Source organism: Euphorbia lathyris, chromosome 4 (assembly GCF_963576675.1).
Source record: "Euphorbia lathyris chromosome 4, ddEupLath1.1, whole genome shotgun sequence".
Lineage (NCBI taxonomy): Eukaryota > Viridiplantae > Streptophyta > Magnoliopsida > Malpighiales > Euphorbiaceae > Euphorbia > Euphorbia lathyris.
Window position 1 is genome coordinate 21,739,048 of NC_088913.1, and position 23,646 is coordinate 21,762,693.

The window sequence follows — 23,646 nt, forward strand, 5'->3', positions numbered from 1 at the left end:
TTACATGAACTTTAACGATCAAATGAATTTGGTCATTTACCGTTAAATATAAACTTATTAAATCTCAGTTTTAGGATGTTTTGAATTTCACCTTATGATTTTAATAAGCATAGTTTTGATTAAGTTGTATGATATAGACCAAAATTGGTCATTAAGTTCTATGATATATGGCTATATAAGTTTTCTTTTTCTTTCCAACCTAACTAAAATGGTGTCAATTTAATTGGGCAAGACCAAAACAAATATTAAGCCCAACCAAACCCATGTAATCTGAGTTAAAAGTTGATTGTCATTATTTAGTTTCAAAATTGTTTGATGTTGAAAATATTGATAATAAAATTTTAGTTGTACTTGACTATGTTAAGTATGAAATTTGAATCTTACGCCATTAAAGTCTACATAAAAAAAACATATGTTAAAAAGTTTATGAAAATAAGTTTTTGACATAATTTATTAGAATATCTGCTGAGTTATATTCATTAATAATATAAAGGATTGAAAACAAACATCTTAAAAATTGGATGGACATATATATAACAATCAACCATTTAGATGGGACGTATCAGTGTAATTATTGACATATAACACTCTTTAATTATACAAAGGGAAAATAATTTCGGATACGATAACACGAATTATAAAAACAACCCGACTAACCTGGCTAACACGATTACGATTACTATATACAACACTAAAATAATTATAACCATTACCAGTTTTTTTCTTTCACTTGTATGTCACGATTTTGCACTCGTCACTCCTACTCCATTCCATATGCATCCAACACCATACAACTTAACTTGCATTTAATCTTTTGTTCTCTTCCTTATTTTCTCTCTCTTTCTTTTATGGCAAATGATATATACAACCCGTAGGGTTGTATATAAGCATTAATTCTCCATATATTTTCAATAAATTGTATTGAAAATATAATTAGTTTACTAGTTTTTAGGAGTATTTAATAATTTAATTTTTAAGTATTAATAAATTTTATTATAAAATTATCTTGAAAAACTAAATTAACACTAAATATAGTAATTTGTAGGGTTTTATTTACAGCCCTTAGGTCTGTAAATATCAGGACCTTCTTTTATACGTAAATTAAGGTCCTAGAAATCATTAAACAATGACTTTTCTCATTTGGAAAATTGAATAATTACATATAAAAATGACTGTTCTTTACAAAAGAATGAATTCCTACATTTGGGGACCAAAAATAATGAATGAATAGACCTATATACTAATCGAAAATTGAAAAAAATTGCTAGATCTGTTTTAAACTTCTAATAACAAGTTCTCTGAAATCTTGGTATGGATATGGGGAAGAGAATGTGTGCAACTCCTTCTGCCTTCATTATTGGGAATATGATTCTCGATGCGCCCTGGGAAAACAACAATTACAAATACATATGATTATCAATTTATGACACAACACAATTTAAAGATACAACCTGTTTGACACGATTATCATTCTTGTTGTATTTTCCTTTATCATATATAATCATGTGGAGTATATAAAATATAAATAACATAACACGATTTTGATGAATTTTGAAGTTATTGGTGTGATGTAGAAAATTGAAGTTATAAAGAAAAATTGAAGTTATTGGTGTGATGAAAGTAAGATGCATACCCAGATCAATTTTGCTGCAGTCAAAAAGCTTTTAGGTGAAGGAAATGGAAGTATCAAACGCCCAACTCCATAAATTGCTACAGCAAAGAAATGCATCACTAGATTCAAAGGGCAAGGATTTAGTCCTGAGAGCAGAGAAATAGGTCCATTTGAAAATGCACCACCAAGTCTCAAATAATCGAAACATGCTTCACGCATTTCGTTTCTTGCTGAATCAGACGATGCAGAGAAGACCTTGTAAACAGCACCTGCTAATGTATTTATGGTAGATGCCATTGGCTGCACAAATACAACAAATTAAAGAACTCTGAGTTATTCACACTTACAGGTAGTGCCAAAACATAAGTATATATAAAGTTAAGTCACCTTTCGAAGAGAGCAAAAGGACTGAAGGTATGTGCAAAGGGTAGACGTATCATTCAGGCTGCGTAAGGGCCTAAGAAGGTCTCTCAATGGATGTCTCATGTTGAATGCATCGCCTAATAGCAATGCGCCTGGAGTCGGATGAGGAGATGCTGGCATACTTCTATTTGGCATTGTTCTTATGTTTCCTTTCTCAATCGCGGCTATGAAAGCATTGTATAGCTCAGCGGGAAGCTGAAAGCAATGTAAAACCATATGTCAAATGGACTTCTTTCATTTTAGTTATAGATAAGAAATCAAGCAAATTCAGAACATATACCTTCTGTGCCACCTTGCTTTTCAGATATTGAGCGAAATCACCATTACAAATGGAAGGTACTTTTTGGCCAGGTATATCAACTAATAGGATAACACAAGATGGGTGATGGATCTGCCAATTACAAGTCCATGATTTGCATATGGAAGTTCACACTTCTCTAGCACCAATGCCACGAAACAAGATGGAATATCAACCTGTAGAGTTTGTCACAAGTCCTAGTTTTCGTTAATCTCAATTGTAAAGAAAGAATGTAAGTAATGTAACCATATAATCTTCAGTAATTGCATACTTAATTATCTTAGGATTGCAGAGAGAGCGACGCAAGTTCGAGAAACAACCATCACATACTACTGTGAGGGGAGCATAAGCCATCTTCTCCTGACCATCTCTAGTTCTGTAATTCACTCCTTTAACAGTTCCTTTTTTCTCAACTAGTGATGTCACAGTTCCTTGTTCCAGTCTTACACTACAAAGAAGATGAATACTTATGTTACTTTTCGAAAATTCGAGCTAAAACCAAACAGAATATGGTTTAGCAAATGCGGAAAATTACTTAGGTGCCAAGGGCGCATCCTTTGAATGAATCAGCCATTGTGAAAACTTCTTCCAGTAACATTGGACTGATAACCATCTAAAGGATAAGATAACTTGGTACTTGTCCCATCCTTGAATATTGCATATCCGAAAATTTGTTGAGCATCAATCTCTTCCACACAATCTGCATCGAAGTGAATGGATAGAGTCAAGCTAGGCACTTGAAATTTTACTCACTTGTACAATGCACTATATAAAGAATCAATTAATAAACATTGAATATACCTTCAAGACCGAGCTCAACGAGTTTAAGGTAGCCACCAGGCTGTAGGAGTTCACCAACAATTCTATCCGGTCAAGGAGAAGTGACTTGCTTTCTGATTCTGGTAGACCGCCTAACCGGAGTAAGAAACTCTTCCTCTGCATTTCCCTACATAACCACAAACAATTAATCATTAAACTTAGTTTCTGTACATGGTTTAAAGTATAGCAGAACAATAGAAAAAAAATGCATACATACATGTTTGATTTGGACTTTTTGGTATGTTGTGAAACTTCCATAAGAAGATGATCCCATTGAACAATCTGATGAAGCCATGGATTCTCTCCTTGTATTGCTTCTAGACTTTCTCCCTTGGCTCTGAGCTTCACTCGAACCCCTCTGTTCTTCCTTGCTATAAGATGAGCTGTAGCGGGAACTGCTCATTTCTGATGGGCAACACGACTCTTCAAGCTTATGAACATCCATCTGCTGAAATGTGTTTCGTGTACTCATTGACACTTGATCAGCTTTCTTAGCCCTTGGCACTTGATCTACTGCAAATGCTGCATTTGGTGGTGCCATGGATGTTCGATTCTTCATAAAAATGAAAGCAATAACAGCAAGTAGAGTTGAAACAGTCAAGGAGATAGTCCCCAACACTGCCTGTCCTAAAAATAGGTTCTTAATCCTATCTACTGCCATGTCCACTGATCCCGATCTCTGTGTCTCCATTGTTGGAGCATCTGAATCTGAGCTTTCTGTTTCAAAATCAGGCACTGTGGACTCAGTTTCAACTGGACTAAAAACAAATTCAGCTAAAGGATGGGCGACGTCTGGCTCAGCATTGAGGATTGCAACCCACTCCTCTGCAACATCTGCGTTACTTGGCAGCCCAAATAACTCTGCAATTTCAACTCTAGCTTGGGTCACTTCTGCTGCTAAAATACTATGAGCATTCGCCTCATCAGTCGTCGTCGTCGTGGTCATACTTGCTTCATCTGATTCAGGAACAATAATAATCCCTGACGCTTCAACAACGCTGTAAGGTACCACTATTGCTTCTTGGTACCCAGATCCTTGACCCTTGTCATCTGAAACTTCCTCACTGCTTTCATCAGCTGCAGTATTATATCCTCCTTCTGCATCTTCTTCAATAAGCTCATCAAATTCAACTCTCTCTTCATCTTCAATTTCTGGACCACCTTCATCTTTCTCATGGGCTTCAATTGGTGTAGCATCTTCTTCTTTTTCTTTATGCATGAATTCTGCTACAAAAGTACTGTGATCCCCCATCAGGTAGTTATCAATGGAGCATTCCTCAAGCAAGATGGTCGTGTTAGCAAACTGCAAGCGACCAGGTTTGTGCCATTCTGTGAAACTGCTTACCAGATTATCAAGATAAGATAATGATTCATATAACCATTGCCTGAACTTCTGAGCTAGGCCTTCTAAGTTCTCTCTGGTACACTGTGAAACCTCAGGTGGTACATACAGATTAGGGAAGTTTAGATTATTAAGCACAGAAGGGTCCATAATTGGTGAGTTACTAACTGAGGCCCATAATCCGGCTAGAGCCAGAACAAATAACAAAGCGGTGAACTTTGGTCTCATTAGGAGATGTCGCTTAGACACCTTTCTTCCTTCAATAGCCCCCTCAAATGTGGCGACCAAATTTGGTTCAGATATGTCCTCCTCCTCCTCTTCTTCTGGCACCACATCACCCCAAGCAGCAACTTCAGAGTCTTTCTGTGAATCCAAATAACTTTCATCACTTTCTTGTTCACTAAATTCGTCATCAGACACAAAACTCTCCTCAAGCTCATTTCCATATCTTTGCTTGAGATACAGCTCAAGTCGGGGGTTAGGCTTGTAACGACGAAACTGAGGCCTTGGAGCCAAGTAATTCGTCTTTGGATCATAAGGAAGCATTAAAGGATCAGCATCAAGTGGTGCCAAAGCAGGACTTGACAAAGAGCTACTGAAAGCCATCGGACTAACCCTGAAACTTGGATCGAGATTTACAGAATCATCTACCGCAGCTGCAGTTTCTGAAAATGAATCCCAACCATCTCCCACAGAGTCAAGATCTTCAGCAAGTGGTGCCAAAGAAGGACTTGGCAAAGGGCTATTAGAAGCCATCGGACTAATCCTGAAACTTGGGTCGAGATTTACAAAATCATCAACCGCAGGTGCAGTCTCCGAAAACAAATCACAACCATCTGCAACAACAGAGTCAAGATCTTCATAACTGGTCATGATATCCTCTTCCTTATCCTCCAGATAAGTGACTGTTGGATTAAATGATACCTCCTTCTTCTTGTTCAAACCTTTTTCCGGCTTGAAGTCTGAATCTTCATTTAAAGCTTCATTTCTATTAACAGATGTGCGAACTGACTCACTTCTCTCCGTCAGCATTTTCTTCCTTGGAGCTGCATTGGTTTTCGAGGCTGCAGAAATTGTTGGAGACATGAAGTGCTTTGTGCCCTTCAAAGAGGAAGGGGGTGGTGATTTAACATTGACATCTTTACTGTTTTCCTTGTTCTCACTGTCAATAGAGTTCCTCAGCGGATAATCTGCTAGTCAAGAGAAGAATAACGAGTAAGAAAGTATGGAAAACAATAAACTCTTGTATTATCGCTTGAACATTAACGTGATTGCACACCAGTATATATACACAATACACAGAAAAGTTCTAGTTGCTATGCACAATATAAATCCTAATGATATTAACTACTGCAAGTGGCGATAGGATTAGTAAATAAAATTGAGAGGGGGTGTGTGTTTGATATATGTGTAGAGTGTGCAGCAAATTGAGAGAGGGCAAAGAGTGATTCAGTTGCAAAATATACCTAAAAGTTTCAGCTAAAAATAAATTTTGTTCAATTAAGTCTTCCATATTCAACACAAGATCCATTTTGTACATCACCAGAAAATTTTGTCCACATAAAAGCTACTACCAAAATAACAGAGCAGGGAAAAACATAGCCAGAAAAAATGGAAACGGAAACAAAACTCGTAACATAGCAGCAAAATTTCCTCTCCCGCTACCCATGAACAACACATGAACATCTGATGATTCCGCAGACTATCTGAAATCATGATCTATCCGAAACAGATAAAGAAACGAAATCTAAATTCAATTCATGATATTTTTGTGACTTTCTCCAAGTTTGTCATCGATCAAACAATTAAACAATCGATAATTTAAAAGAAAAAAAGAAAAGCGAAGGAAGGAAGAAAGAAAGAAAGAAGAAAAAACCTGAAGGACTATTAGCAGGAGTGTTAGGGTTAAACCCAGATCTTGGGTTTGGAACAATCGAAGGCTGTTTCTTAGCAAAAGGATTGCCGGTGAAACTTCTCCTCATCGGGTTACTGATCTCTGAATACCTTGGAGTAGTTGGCTTGCTCGGTGACCGCGATGAAGAAGAAATGCTCTTGCTTTGAGGCGCAGCCATGATAGCGAGAGTTTCTTTCTTTGAAATGGAAAGACAATCAAATAGATTTTGAATGGGGAGAGAGTTTGATAGATAGGAGTGAGGAGTGGAAATAGCATTCGCCAACGGCTAGATTTTAATGCCGTAGGTTCTGACCGTTGAATATTTTTAAAGACTAATTTGGGGAAAGAGTATAGCCTTTATATTTATTTATTTATTTTTAATTTATGGTAAGATTTGTCTTTCTTATTTTGAAAAAAAATGAAAAGATAAAAAGTCAGACTAAATTCTAATGTTTTTGGAAAGTGCTGATTTAACATTAATATGTAGAATTGTATAAATTTAATTTTAATATTTTCAAAATATGATTAATTTTGATTTTTATGTTTTTAAAATTTTGAAAATGTTAGTTTGATTTTTACTTAATTATCGGATAGACCTATCAAATAAATTTATCGATAAATTGAACCAGTATCGTATACAAAAAAAGATTTGTTAATTATTTATAATTATATTAGTAATATATTAAACATTTTAGATACTTAATAAAAAAAATGTGATTAATTTATATGTAGCACATTTTAAACATATATATATATTATGTGTAGTGTGGACTCATCCAAACATGCCAGTAAAATAGATTGAATTTGAAATTTATTTTAAAAACCCAACTCAACCTGGCATATATATAACTAGATTAAAAAAAATTAGCGTTTTGTCAATGTTAGAGTATAAATCAATGTAATTGTTAGAGTAATGTAATTAATGAATAACATGCCTAAAGCTGCTGAAGTCTGTTGGAGCATGCTTAGGCTGCTAGTAGGGTCAGTATGTCTCCTTGATTGTAGGAGTAATATCAGGAGCTACTACTTGTATATATATCTGTGTATTGTTCCCAAGTAAAATATATCAATGTAGCATCTTACTCTACATGGCATCCTATGGATTTCTCGGTATTTTCATGGTCTGTTACATGGTATCAGAGCCTAATGTCTAAGGTTTCTGAATTCTTTTTTCTGAGTAGTATTTCCAGAGTTGTGTTTCTGCAAGGATTCAATATTTTCTGGGTAGTATTTCCCAGGGTTCCATTTCTGTCAAGAGCTTGGGTCTCTTGAATACTCACTATTGGGACATCATTCTATCTCACCACCCCTCTGGTTCATCCTCTCCGCTTCCGATCGTCGTTTCCTCACATTCCGGCCACCCTCTATCGTCGTCGATGTAAGAAAAGTCCTCCTTACATGGGATCAGAGCCTTGTTTCAGCTTCTCTCTTGGGTTTCTGGATTAAGATTCCAGAATTTGTTTTCTTCCTTGTGAGCAGAATTTGTGGGTTTATGTTGTTTCTTTCAGCATTTCTGTCTGCCTTGTGAGCATAGTCTAATTTCACCTCAACGGATTGTCGTTGTTCCTCTTCTGCTGCCGTCGCCTCTCTGTTTCCGACCTGTCTGTTCGGTTAGTTTGCCGGTGAATCTCCTTTTATGCAATTACGTTGCTGGCAGCCTCTTACGGGTTGCTTCGACTGAGTTTTGCTTGTCTGTTTCCTACGAAGTTTGATGTTCCTCTGGCGTCTCTCCTATTCGATCTGTTCTTCTAGGTTGTATCTCCCGAATTATGTTTTTATATTCCAAAGTATCTTGAGTTTCTTGGTTTGAGTTGTATCGTCTTAAGATTATATTATAAGTATCTATAGCAAGCTGAGCATGATTAAAATCCATGCTTCAGCTTGAGGGGGAGTGTTAGAGTATAAGTCAATGTAATTGTTAGACTATAAGTCAATGTAATTAATGAATAACATGCCTAAAGCTGCCGAAGGCTGTTGGGGCATGCTTAGGCTGCTAGTAGTGTCAGTATGTCTCCTTGACTGTAGGAGTAATATCAGGAGCTACTACTTGTATATATATATCTGTGTATTGTTCCCAAGTAAAATATATCAATGTAGCATCTTACTCTACATGGTATCCCATGGATTTCTCGGTATTTTCATGGTCTGTTACAGTAAAAAATAAAAAACTAGTTTAATATGTTAAAAAAACTTTACACACACCTCGCCTCGTATCGCACAATGTACATACATTAAATGTTATGAGTATGGTTTTGCAAAATGGACCGGTCGATTGGACTAGTTCAATCGCCAAACTTTTGGTCCAGTCATACTACTTTGGGATCAATATTAATGATCCCATTTGAACTGATGAACTGGAATTAAATCGATAAATTGGTTCATCCGGGTTTTTATTAGAAAAAATTATTTTATTTTAACAAAATTTAATTTTTAAAAAATGCCTATTTAGTACCAAGGTTTTAAACTTATTACAAACCCACCTCTTTACCTTTTGATAACGGGATATCAATTATTTTCTGATAATGAGCATTAAGTCACCTGAGAATGAAGAAAACAGCCAGACAAGGGGCAGCGACCGGCGAACCCTCTCTGATGCCTAAGTTAGTATGAGAAATATGGTTAATTACAAATTTAGACCTATTTGAAAGCTCATTTACATATTAGGATTAGTTACGTCACTTCTTACCAATGTAGACCCTTTCACTTGATTTGGACCAAAATACCCTCACTTTCTTCATAACTATAACATCACCATCTCCACCCTAGTCGCATTCGGTGTTAACTTGGCTGAGACCTCCTTTATCCTTCTCCATACTTCGGTCACCGGGAAATGCAGGGATCTAAAAGAAAATAAAACGTTAACGTTAGATCTGGGCCGTAAATACGGGGATCTAAGCAAAAGAGGAAAATCAGAGAGAAGATCCGAGAAAGAAGAAGAATAGCACGATCACCAAGGGGTCTTCGCCATTCACAAATCCTCCACCATTGAGGCAACTGTCACCATCGATCGAAGAAGCCCGACACCGGAGAAAGGAAGCGCCACTGTCGGTGAGGAGTCGGCAGCCATGGGAGAAAACGAAAGTTGTTATAGAAGGTGAGGCTTTGGTTTGTCTTCGAGATAGGAAGAGATTATGGCAGCCATGAATAGGTAAGGAACTTTAGGTCTTCTCAAAGGTTGAAGAAGATTCGGGAAGATGGTAGCTGTGTAAAGATTTTTTTATGTGTTTTCAATGATTTAATTACTGAGTATCTCAAGTTACCGTTTCTCTTCTCGTTTCTTTTTGTTCTTTTCTGTTGCCTTCTGATCATGTTGCATATATAATTCGCGTTGTCGCGTTGTCATATAATGCGACATAATATATAAACTATTCTTTGTCACATTGTCGCATTTTCATAACGCGGCAGATAACATAAGCTAAATTATGTCGCGTTAAAGGTGAGTGTATTTTTGTCCAAATAAGGTTAAAGTGTCTGGATTGGTAAGAAGTTGGAGAAATAGGCTTAATATGTGAATGGACTTTCAAATTGGCCCAGATTTATAATTTTTTTCATGAGAAATACGTTAACTTAATAGCTATTTAGTGAAAGTAGTTAGTATAAAATTGTGTACCTGATTCCTAATTTCTGTGTTATTTATAGACATTTATTTACATTAGTGTTTGTGCCATTGTACACGTGTCATTTTGTCATTGGTTTGGAATCTATATTTTCGCAATGAAATGACTTGATCGTGCTTTTTGGAATCCGAAGCTCATTCCCTACATTAATTCCAGAAAGACCATTCCTAGCTGGATGGACTGACCAGATATATGAAATATTAAGTCTGGACTTATTTGCTTAAGCTCATTACATTATTTCGTACCATATCACCTTGAAACTATCGATGTGAGATATCCACAAACTCGGGTAATTAGTATCGGTGGTCACTAAAGTTTGGAGAATATCTTCAAGAGGTTATAAAAATTCAATTTGTCTTAATAAAATTATTTAAGTTTGTTTTGTCCTAATAAAATCGCTTTGAATGTTTTTTAGTCTTTTTTTTATAGAAAGTGCTAACATGACATCTAAACGTCACGTCAGCGATACCTGACATATTAAAAAAATGTAATTACATATTTTAATTGATATTCAATATAATACGGTTGGTTAATTTATGGTTAAAATTTTAATTGACAATCCGTGTTTGCTTGAGTTAATTTTATTGAAACAAATTAAATTTTTTTTTGTAATCTTTTAAACCCATTATCCAAACTTTTATGGCTACCGGTGTTAATTACCCCGACAAACTCTATGCGAAAGATATTCAATTTCCACCCGCTCTTAAGCACACCTATTAGCATTGCTTGGATTGAGCTTTCTCACTCTCCTATGCTTCTGTCTTAGCCCACAACACACGCGTAGCACTCAAGCTAGGATTTTTTTATAGTAACAAACTCCTTTATTTTACATACACATAGATTATTTATATTATATCCACAAACTCATACACTAGCAATTTTTTTTGTTTCTTATTCTGCATTAATTATATATCTATTGTTTCTAAAAAAATCATATTTTTGTGATTTAATAATAGACTCAGAGATTAATACTTTTAAATTTAAAATATTTGATTTTTTTTGTTCAAATAACACGAAATAAAATATATATTTTATTTTATCTTTTGAATTTTTTTCACATCTAATCATATGTTTGTGATCTATTACTAACTAGTAATAAAATGACGAGTATATAAAGTGTAGACGACAAGATTAATGATCGAAAAGATAATTTGATGAATTATTTATCAAATCGATTAAACTTATCAACGTTAGGGGTAAAATTGCTCTTGGTTGCCAACGCTAGTAGACCTGTTCATGGGTCGGGCTTGGACTTGGTCTAACCGGACTTGTCACATAATTACTTTGTCCAAGCTCGCACTATATTTACATCGGGCTCGGGCTAAGCTGGGCCAAGCTAAAAGAACTAATTCTCAAGCCCAACCCGGCCCGGCCCAACTAATATCATTGTAATTTTTAAAAATTAAAATTAAACTAAAAAAAATATACTATAAATAATAAAATACCATAAACTAAATTTTAGTGGATTATTTTAATAAAAATCAATTAACGCAATCCAAAATAAAAAAAAAAACTTTTTTGATATATGTACATGTTCGCCAATTTTAAAAAAATATATGGTTTGGAAATCTTTATGTTGAAGAATTTTAAAAATTTTATTTTTGGAATATAAAGTTTATTAAATTACAATTTCGGACTGGGCTGGGCCTGGGTTTTGAGACAAATCTCAATTCCCAACCTACTCTATATGCAGGCCTAAACGGGCTTGGGTCGGGCCAGACATATTACGAAACATATACATCGAAGTACAGTTTTTGAAGGGCGGGCTTGGATGGGCCAGTGGGCTTTTGAACGGTATAAACGCTAGGGGATAAAATTTCACCATTTTAGACGTTAAGAATAAATTTACACCATGTTAAGAATATTTTTTACATCTTATCCCTTTACGATAATATTAATATAGTTTTGGTGCATTAATTAATTAATTTTTTTTGGAAAAGAAATTAATTAAATTTTAATTTGTTGCATTTATTACTCATCATCATATTTTAAATTAGTTTTTTTTTTTTTTTTTTTTGGTAGAAAAGGAAAAGAAAAACGAATAACAACAAACTACCCAGGAATTAGCCTAGGGAAGCTAACCCCAATCCTATCTTCTAAGAGAAGATGAGAGATGAAACTAGGGGAAACAGGAAGGGTAGTAACGCCTAACGTCCCTTCATGGCCCGCCGCCGCCAAGCGATCAGCAACACGATTCTGCTCTCTAAAAATGTGTCTGAACTCTACGAACTCAAAGGAGGAGCAAAGCCTTATAATAGCTTTGATGAGGTTGCGACTGTTAAGACCCATAGAATGATTCTCAGAAATCATTTTGATTGCTTCCAAATTATCAGACTCCACAGAGAGCCTCTTAACACCCAGCCTTTTAGCAAGATTGATTCCAGTAAGAATAGCCCAGAGCTCCGCAGAAAAGGAAGAACCCAACCCTAAATTCTGGGAGAACCCAGAAAGCCAGACGCCCCCTACATCTCTAAGCACACCTCCAGCCGCAATCTTACCGTTACTGAGGCAGGAACCATCAGTATTCAGCTTCACAACCCCCTCTCTTGGCCTGCTCCATCCCACGAGATGGACATCACAACACTGAGAGGCTCTGGCAAGGGACTCTCCTTTGAAACTATCGATAATAGAGAAAAGTTTTTTCGAGAAGAAATCAGCTAAGTTTGTCATAAAAACAGTTTTATCTCCAAAAATCTCCTCGTTTCTCCATTTCCAAACTTGGTGACAGATAATAGCAAAGAAAATGTCACCATGCTCCATGTATGGAAGCAACTTTCCTCTAACACCATCAGAGAACCAGTCGACCTCAGAATGTGCCATGAAGGAAGAGAAAATATGGTGTGGGAGAATTTTCCTCCAAACCTCTTTACTATTAGAGCAATCTCTAAGAGCATGGCACAAAGTCTCAACATGACCTCTGCATCTACTGCAAGCTCCAGAATCAGTCAAGTGCCTTCTGTGCCTATCCGAATTAGTAAGAAGCCTGTCCTTAACACCTAGCCACAGGAAACTCCTAATACGGAAAGGAACTTTAAGGGTCCAAATCGACTTCCACACATCCGAGGGAGGATCAGATCTAAAGAGAGAGAAAGCTTCAAAGGCCGATTTGCAAGAATAAACTCCATTGTTAGTCAGCGCCCAACAGTGCCTATCCAAGTCTTCCTCTTGATTACTCACCTTCACTCCCCGCATTCTAAGGAGAGTCTCAAGGCTAAAGAAAGTATCAAACTTTGACCAGATCCAGTCCCCTTCCGAGTCAACCACATCGGCAATCCTCCAGTTGCGTATATCACTAGGCGGGGGGGAAGAACACACCTCAATTAACGGTTTATCCCCAATCCAGTTATCAAACCAGAAACTAATGGACTTACCATTCCCCACCTCCAGGCCAACTCCCGAGCAGAACTCATCAAACACAGCACTAAGTCCTTTCCAGAGGAAGGAACAATTAGCAACTCTCTCTTTCGGGCCCCCGAAGATTTTGTCTTTCCGATACTTACCACAAAGGAGGCGAACCCAAAGAGAGGAGGGGTTTTGCCACATACGCCAAAGGAGTTTCATTAATAAAACTTTATTATTGTCCTTTGCTTTCCTAATACCCAGACCCCCAGAATCTTTAGGATGGCAAACCTCACTCCAAGGCACAAGATGGATCTTCCTGCCCTCCGCAGCTTCCCCCCACAGGAACCTACGGTTAATCTTGTCAAGATCATTAAGCACAGGATCCGGAAGCTTACAAGCCTGCATGATGTGATTGGGAGCAGCACAATTAACAGATTGAATTAACGTGAGGCGGCCAGCGAGAGACAGAGTCTTGGCTTTCCAAGTGGCACACTTCGAATTAGCTTTATCCAAAGTCTCTTTGAAGGAGCCTTTAGACACACGCTCACTATGGAGGGGAACGCCCAGATACTTCCCAAGAGAATCAGTAAGAGGAATACTTGAGAGATCACTTAATGTCTTACAGACTCTCTGATTCATATTCTTAGAGCACATCATCCTAGATTTCTGGATATTAAGCTTCTGCCCAGAGGCCGAACAAAAACAATCCAGAATATCCATAATGACTCTCAACTGCTCCTCATTACCCTCAAGAAAGATAAGGACATCATCTGCAAAGAATAAGTGAGTCACATAAACATTATTTCTTTTAACAGCATAATTTAATTTCTTTTAATTTTTTTTCTAATATAAAATTATTAAAAAGAATTATTTATGTAAAAAGAATGTGAATTACATTTGGACATAATAATTATATGGCAAGTTCGATTAGATCGAATCCGACCCAACACATAAACATGTTTAGTTTCAGTTGACATATGACAATACAAACCGCTCATTTGAAGTTTTGAGAAATAGATAAACAAAACATAGGAGAGAAAAAAAGATGGAAAATAGTGAAAACAAATTTGATTTTTTAGAGTGGAAAAGGAAAAGTTGATTTCCATATCTCATTACCTATTATACTTTATTTAATCAACCATTAGTAAAGAAAATTATTATTCTCATCCTCATTCCATATCAAGATTTCATTAAACCAAACACTTCCTTAGGACATTTTCAATAGGGGAGAGTTTAAAAATTGCTTGATGATATATATCTTTTTAGGCGCTACATTGGAGGAGAAGTTATCGTCACTTTTTTAAAGTAATATTATCACTTTTTGACAACATTTGTTATACTTTTTTTTTTTCAATAAAAACTTATGATTAAATAATAAAGTTGTATAATTAAAACAAACTATATATGAAATAATGATATATGGGATCACGCTCGAAACTTTTGAAATTGCTTAATATTGGATCATTTTTGTAACAAAAGTATTTTGTAACAAAAGTAGTCAAACTAATATAGATAAGAAAAAAATAGAATATTATATTTTGAAATTATGTGTTAATTTTTGGAAACTTTTAAAGTTGCTACCATTAGAGATGCTCTTAATTGCTTTGCAGGAAATTTAAGGTTTGTGTGTGTGTGTTTTTCTTCCTATGAGTGAAGAAATTCTCGGATGGACCTAATTAAGTAACTATAGGAATTAATTGGATCAAATGGACCTAATTAATTATTTTTCTGTAACAGGAATGAGCAAAGCAAGAGTCTATTAGGAATTAGGATTAGGTTTAGTCATAATAAGTGGCATATAAATAAAATATTATGCCACATCTAAACCTTAATCTAAGATAATTAGTATTAGTTAAAATTTTATCTCCTTCTCCTCAAGAGTCGCATCCCCCTCCTCTCTCTTGATGTGTGGTCTAAATTCGTAGATCAATCACAACTCCTCCTAGACTTGCTTAGTGTAGATGTTGTGGGATCAGTAATGCATGATCTAGTTTGTATCCTTCCGCTGCTATTCAACAGTTTTGCTCTACAATAGGTAACCCATTGCACCGTTATATTCGGGTTCTTGGCTCGCAACTTTTCCCATAAAGGTAACCAATTAAACCGCTACAATAGGTAACCTATGATCTAGTTCGTATCCTTCAGCTTTTGATTTCGCTCCTCCAGAGTTTCCTTCACTTTATGATGCATCCGCAGATACTCATTCGCTAGCTGGTGGGCAGTCATATTGCCTTTATCCCCTTTTGGAATGTGTGATATATCCAGAGTGTGATTGGAGATCTTTGTATATACCATTTCAAATGGTGACTTCCTAGTTCCTGAATGTATAGACCCGTTATAAGCGAATTATGTCTGAGCCAAAACCAAGTCTCACATCTTGGTCTTGTCCTTACACTTGCTTCTTAGTAAGTTCCCTAGGGTCCGATTAACCACTTATATCTGACCATTAGTTTGCGGATGTGCAGTAGTATTGAACTTTAAGGTCGTATCAAAGAGATCCTATAACGTCCACCAAAAGTGGCTTAGAAATTTTGTATCTCGATCTGAGATAATACTTTTTGGTACCCCGTGTAATCTTACGACCTCTTTGAAAAACAGTTTGGCAATCGTTGAGGCATCACTTATCTTTCGACATGGGATAAAATGGGCCATTTTAGAGAACCTGTCAACCACAATGAAAATGGAGTCCATGCTCCTTTGGGTTCTAGGCAAACCGAGGATGAAATCCATGGATAAGTCTTCCCATACAATCTCGGGCACCGGTGGTGGCAAATGTAGGCCGAAGTTTGTCACATGTCCCTTAGAGGTTTGACAAATGTAATATCGCTCCACTAAGTGGGCGACATTCATTCTTATCTTAGGCCAGAAATATTAGGAGCTCACTGTTTCGTACGGGTTGTCTCTCCCAAAGTGCCCTCATAGACTTCCTCCATGTAAATCTCGAATGACTTTCTCCCGGATGGACGTGCATGGTAAACAAAGCTGGTTACCTCTCATAAGATATTCATCTAGTAGATGATACGCCCCATCCCCATGTTGGTTCCTGCATCTCTCCTAAATGCCTCCAAAGTCAGGATCCGCCTTATAATCTCATCGGATGTGCTCAAAACAATCTACCTCCAGATTCACTGTCTTCAAAAGGGCTACCCTTCGACTTAGGGCATCCGCTATATTGTTATGTGTTCCAGCCTTGTGGATAAGTTTGTAGGGGAACTTATCTATGAAAGGAGTAAGGGGTTTGATACTCGATAACAGATAGCTACTTAAAATCATTTGCTGAAACATACCCCTATAATCGGTGCATCAACACAGTTCGATAACTTTGCAGATTGACTTAGATTCACTAATATTCTTCGATGGCCGTTTTCACTACTTTTCTTTCAGTCTACATAGTGATCAGCGACTAACTCATCTCAACTTCCATCTCCCCCTTCTTGACAACCAACTAGGCTTTATCACTAGATAACTTGGCATATTCTTTGGAAGCCTCGACATCTTAGCTTTTGAGTGCCTTTTTAGCCTCTTTGAGCTCTTTGTTTTTGGTGGTCATCTCGCTACAAAACTTATTTAGCTCTGTTTGAAGAAGGGTTTCTTTCCACTTTAGAGTAGCCACTCTAGTTCAAGTTAGGTCTTCTCTACCTATAAATTCCCACTCTTTAGAGACTCATGCAGAAAATTATTTTCATCAATGGTAAGCTTCCATAAGTTTTTCTCAACTACATCATCTCCCTTAGATTGTTATCGACTTTTTTAGCATTTTCCTTCCTTTCCTTGGCCACCTCTTGACATGTCTTCTATTTGGTCATCTACCAAGCTTTTGTTGGCTCTCTCATTTGACATCCCTCTGTTTGACTTGTTGAATAGATATCACATACGTATCTATAAAAGCCTCAAAGAAAACACACATATTCCTTTAACACCTTAGCCAATCTTTCCGAGAGATGCAATACAAAAAGGTTAACACAAATATAACATACCTTCTATTGCTCCTAATAAGGGTTCTAAAGGGTGTGAATAGAACTATTGAGTAATTTACGCCTTTAAAAACTTTTCTTAATCAAGTCAACAAAACACAGAGGATGGTCTCAGTATCAGCGGCAATTTTAGTCTACTGAGATTTTCAGTAATTCAGCCTACTAAGATTGCTTCAGCTTCTGATAATTTCCAACTCAGATGATGACTCTTTTATCAGATGTTTTAAAGATATGAAATGTATGCACGGTTTAATGAGTGCTCGGAGTATGAATGTGTGAGATAAAGTTCAGAGCATAAAATAATTCAGTAGAAGTAAAGGCAAAAGCAAGGAAAGAAATACGTAGCAGATTTATACTGGTTTGGCCTCTTGCTTATATCCAGTCCTTAAAATACCTTCTTATGAGCTTTAATCCACTATCTATCTCTTTCAAAGGTAGAGAACAAACCTTTATAGAATAGCCTAAGTTTGAATAAAGTATCTTCACTCAACACTTAATTAAAACACTCTTTGCTGCTTATAACCAAAGCAACAAATCACTACTGATTTAAAATTGAACGATTATAATTTATTTAGATAAGAAATGTGTTTGAACTAATCTCTCTCTAATCAATTACACATATATGAACTTGATTTGTATTTTGCACTTTGCTCTGTTTTAGCTTTTTACAATATATCTCATATATGTTTGAATTGCTCGCTTTGTTTTTTTAATTGTTTTTGAGCTTTGCTTATATATGCAGAGATTAAAACTAGTTGTTTGAATCTAGAAGGAGACAGTTAAGAAGAAATGCACTCTGTCTTCTCTGGGATTTCTAGTTCCTTTGTTGAATTTTCCAAATGCAGAAACTAGCTGTTTCAGACTCAGAAGACCGTTGAATGTTGACAAGCTTCATCCACTAATCTTTTCAAGTTTCTGATCTTATATATTGCAGGCTATACCGTTTCCATTTTTGGTGTATGTGAGAGAGATGGGTTGTTTTTACGGAGATGACTATCTTCTGCATTTTATCCATAATGGGTAAGCTGTTGGGGAAGATGATGGAATTGTCTTCTTCTGAGTTTAGACTTGGGCTTCTAGTTGTGGGCTTGCTTCTGGTTGGACCTTTATTTTGCTAAAGGCTTTTTTGCTTTCTTTTATATAGAAGTAGCATAATATGCCTTATACAATTTTTAATACTTAAACAAAATTGTTAGATAACAAAGACATATTTAATTCTGAATTTTAATTACTTGAGAGATCTAATTCCTTAATTGTAATTTTTGTCATACTCAAAACTTCACCAAAATTGGGTTTCAACGCCTTCTTAATGCTCTAAAGGGAGAAATCATAGGCGATGCTACAATTGCGATTAGAGATCCTTCGATAGTGCGAGGACAACATAAACATCTCTGCCATATAGTTGACAATGTTACTATTTAATATATTTTCTAAGTCAGGCACATCCTAATGCACCCATTCTTGGTACGACCCTATTGTGATATTTAGACATTTCATGGTATCAAAAGAAAGACAAGGTTCCCTAGCACAAATCCCCTCCATTTTTGGAACCTCATTGTAGAGTCAAGGATGCTAGATTCACCGGAACTTGACTCATTGCTCGACTCACTATCAACATCCATAATATCATTCCCCTTCATAGTTAGCAAACTACAAGATCCTTATGGCTTGGTTGAAGAGGAATGCGAGATTTCAGTCGAAGAGATCCTAATGCCCAGGGATCCAATAGCGGTTCCCATAAAGCGGAAGGTGGTCCCTTCAAACTGTTTCCCCTGCTCAGATCCTAATATTCATGCTAGATCCTCAAGAACATCTCCCTCATCCTCGACACCCTCTCTAGCCTCCTCAACTTCATCATTTGACCACTTAGATATCTTTTGGACTTTATCAACAACCATCTTCGTGTTTTCGCTTATTTTCCTTACTTTTCTTCATCCTAGGCCCTGTTTGTTAAAAAGCTTTTTGAGGTAAAATTAGAGGTTTGAGCCACTTTATAGGTTTTGACTAGTCAAACCTTTAATGTTGGTGTTTGGTGAATAGAGGTTTAAAAGAGCTTATTGGGTCCAAAAAGCTAATTTTGAAAAAGCTCATTTTAGGAGCTTTTTCAATCAGCTTATTGCTCCATTTCTTTTGAAAGGACATTTTTACCCCTACTTATTACCCTTTAACCCCAAATAAATGTTTTATCATGTCTTTATTTGTCATTTACCTAAACAGCTATTAATAATCAGCTAAGTTTTACCAAACAAGTTTACACAATCAGCTAGTCAAACTAGCTAACCAAAAAGGTAATCAACTAACAGCTAATGTAATTAGCTATCAGCTATTTGCCAAAACAGGGCCCTGGAATGAACATTAGAAAACTCCACACCTCCCTATAATCTAGGCATCTCGACGGCCTTCTCCGACACCTTTATAGTCAAAGGGAAATATTATAGACCAATCAAACCATGCAAACTCTCTATAAGCACTAAGAAACCCCCTCAAAAGCGAGTTAGTTTGTTGTATGGCAAGGAGTATCCTTGATTAGCCCCTTGGTAGGATGGGAAAGGCTCAGCAACATCTCAGCACATTCTCCCTCGAGAGCCAACAACGAATTTGCCCGCTCAAAGCTTATAGTCTGACTAGTAGCTTTCTTCTTATTTTCCTTTATTTCGAATACTTTCCCAAGAGATGGCATGCTAGTCCCTCCGCTTAAGAAAATTCCTATAAATATACGGTACACAACTCACCCTCCTTGAGTCCTTCAAATTGAGGGGCTACAACCTGGAGGATAGAAGTTATCATCCACTCAAACATGACTGGTTCCTTGATACTTCTACAACCTAAGAAACTGGCCTAAAAGGCACTACCAAGTTGATAATCCTAGTGAAATCTCTCAAACCACTCACAAACACATGGGTACTAATACCGTCATCTTCGTCAAGCAAGGTCATGTCGACCTCCATCAAATCAAAATCTAGGCATCGATCCCCTTTATCTTACTCACTCATCACACCTACAAAAATGGGTAAAGTAAACAGAAATGGCATCAGAAGCGTAAAAAATGAGAAGGAAAGAAAAAAACCCATTCCACTGCTTAGGTAAGCTGGTGGGCCTGTAACGACCCGATCCGGAGAGGGTGGCACCGGGATAGAAGGTCTGAGTAAGGAGCGGCCCTAAGGGATGGCGATGGGGGCAGGAATGAACTGAATCCCACATCGGAAATGGAGAGGGAGTGATTGGGGCTTATTAGTAAGATGTGAATCCAATACATGTAGACGCGTTTTAAAGCCGTGAGGCCCAATGTGTTGGAATTGGGCCAGAGCAGACAATATCTACATGGTATTGGACCAGGGTGTTATAATTGGTATCAGACCCGACTCTCCACATACGATGTGTGGTTCGGGGACAAACCAGGCGGAAGTTGGTGGGCCTGTAACGACCCGGTCCGAAGTGGGTGGCACTGGGGTAGAAGGCCTGAGCAAGGAGCGGCCCTAAGGGATGGCGATGGGGGTAGGAATGAACTGAATCCCATATCGAAAATGGAGAGGGAGTGATTGAGGCTTATTAGTAAGATGTGAATCTAATACATGCAGACGCGTTTTAAAGCCGTGAGGCCCAATGTGTTGGAATTGGGCCAGAGCGGACAATATCTACATGGTATTAGAACAAGGTGTTACAATATTGGTATCAGAGCCGACTCTCCACGTACGATGTGTGGTTCGGGGATGAACCAAGTGGAAGCTGGTGGGCCTGTAACGACCCGGTCCGGAGTGGGTGGCACCGGGATAGAAGGCCTGAGCAAGGAGTGGCCCTAAGGGATGGCAATGGGGGCAGGAATGAACTGAATCCCATATCGAAAATGGAGAGGGAGTGATTGGGGCTTATTAGTAAGATGTGAATCCAATACATGCAGACGCGTTTTAAAGCCGTGAGGCCCAATGTGTTGGAATTGGGCCTGTCACACCCGACCCTAAACGACCTCAATCGGCATCAGGCGTGAAATAGAAAGATCATAATCAATACTTAGAAGTCTCCAATTTATCCAAATATCATTATATTACAATTGCAATACTAAAGTTCTAACCATAATTCTAACAATAAGCAACAACTTCCGATCCTTGCCTAATCGGTCGGTAACCTTCTCTCTATCATGTACTTCCTCACCTAAAAACATTAAAACATTTAAAAAGGTGAGACAAAAATCTCAGTAAGAAACTATCAGCTATAAAAACCAACTTTATTTAACATAGCTACATATATACATTTATTAAGGGATTTAATCAAAACTTTATAAAATATACTCAAAACTTAAGTTCATATAACTTTATATATATAATGTATCTTCTCAAAACGAATCAAAATAAATAAACGTTTCATCAAACCAATTCGTATTCAATCAAACGTAAAACTTTATATCAAAATCAATCATAACCGAAAACATAATCCAAATGAACTTAAAACATTGAATCCATCATCGAGTTTCTCCCCTTAAGTATCAATACATAACCACATATATAATCGAGACGTCTCTTAACATTGCATATCGCATATGGTCTTATCCAACACTTCGCTGCCATACCCAATAGGTCTTAAGACTGTGTACACAGGCCATGTCCCTCACTGAACATGGTCTTCAAGTATAAAACCACCGATCCGGATAACACTCGATGGATATAAAATCATAAAATCATAACGTACCAAATTTCCTTTCACAATCAAATTCCAAACTATTTCATAACCATAAATCATTTGGCTTCAATTAGCCCTTTTGTATCATAAAAATCATATTTGGACTTCAATCCAAAATAATAACAACAATAACCGCAACAGATTTCTCAATCCAAAAACAATTCATAAGAAATCATCAAATTCATTTTGTTCAATATGGATATATATTGAAACTAAAAACATATATGTATATATGTAAATCAACCAAATTAAGCCTTAAATCGACATAATCAAGTAAAATCTGAAATTCACATAGAAGCATAATCAATAGCTTCATTTGAACCATAATTTCACAATAAAAAGCAAAACCATAAAAAATCCCTATTTTACAAAATACCTGTATAAACCCTGAAATATCAATTTCTGAAATTCTTTGATTATATATATTTATATATATATATATATATATATAACTCAAAATATAGTTGATAGTTACTTACTTGGTCACTAATTGAACCAAATACACCCGATCGATTCGCCTCTAAATTCTGTCTAAGACGTTTCCCTCCAAACACTGCCGAAACTCAAAAACTCTTCGGTTAAGACTTAGATCTATGCATAAAGATGCTATGGTTTCAATTTCGAGTGATTCGGACGGTCGACTCTCCGTAAATCAAAGAAACGGTTCAGAGAAAATTGATGAATTTTAAAAAGGAATCGAAAAAGAAAAAAGAAAAGATTTAGATATAGTAGATGATGATGATCCGATATTCTCTAGAATGCTTCAGAAAAGTTTGATAAATATCATATTTGATCCTCCATCTTTCTATAATCTTTTAAAAATTATCCTAAACTTTTAATTTACACCTAAAACCATCGAATTAACTCCAAACTTTTTTCATAGCACCAAATTAACTTCACACACCCAATAATTATAATATATACTAATATCAAAATATAAATTTTAGAAATTTAGACACGGACGTGACAGGGCCAGAGCGGACAATATCTACATGGTATGGGACCATGGTGTTACATTAGGAGTATATCTTTTAATCTCGACTCTAATTTTCTTGAGAAACCTGACTTTATCAAGAGGAAAACCACCCTTTAAGTGAGGAATCATAGGGAACCTCCATCCCTTCCAAATCCAATGGCACTCATTCAAGATTTCCTCTAGCATTGCACCAACAAGTTGGGTCGGAGGATGAGGTTGCCTTATAGTCCCTATTAGTCACTACCATGTATTTTGCTTGACATCAAGTGTTGCCCTACTAGGCATCTGTGTACCACTCTTTTTGAGGAAAGGTTCCAACTAGTAGAAAAGAGGAGGAAATGGGTCATTTTTTCCTCATAATAAAGAATGTGTTCTGTCGTTCAAGGATTTTATTTGTGTCGTTGGAGATATGAGGGCAACTTTTTATTTTCTAACTAACATGACATGGTCTCACATCTTGAGTATTAAAAGTTGCCTCAATAGAGTCACAATAAACCTATGCCCTCGTTGATGACAAAATTGGTATGTGGCCACCGATTAAGACCAAGCGATGAGAGTAATTTGGCTCAGAGCCAGATTCAAACCCGATAACACTTCTTGAGAAAAAAAACTAAGGATGAACTTAGAAGCCATTCTTTAAATGAGATTCATATAGTATGAAGGAATTATCGTCTA

At 36.6% G+C, this 23,646-nt stretch overlaps 1 protein-coding gene and 1 pseudogene across 1 annotated transcript; both read right to left on the reverse strand.

Moving 5' to 3' along the window:
* Positions 1-1,125: 1,125 nt before the first annotated feature.
* Positions 1,126-3,039, reverse strand: LOC136227087 (squalene monooxygenase SE1-like; annotated as a pseudogene).
* Positions 2,322-6,655, reverse strand: LOC136225833 (uncharacterized). Its single transcript, XM_066013952.1, has 6 exons — positions 6,371-6,655; positions 3,370-5,684; positions 3,135-3,279; positions 2,869-3,033; positions 2,605-2,781; positions 2,322-2,509 (listed from the first exon to the last, which is right to left on the reverse strand). The coding sequence occupies exons 1-3, from the start codon at positions 6,564-6,566 to the stop codon at positions 3,205-3,207; spliced, it is 2,586 nt and encodes an 861-aa protein (XP_065870024.1). The 5' UTR covers positions 6,567-6,655; the 3' UTR covers positions 2,322-2,509; positions 2,605-2,781; positions 2,869-3,033; positions 3,135-3,204.
* Between the last annotated feature and the right edge of the window lie 16,991 nt (positions 6,656-23,646).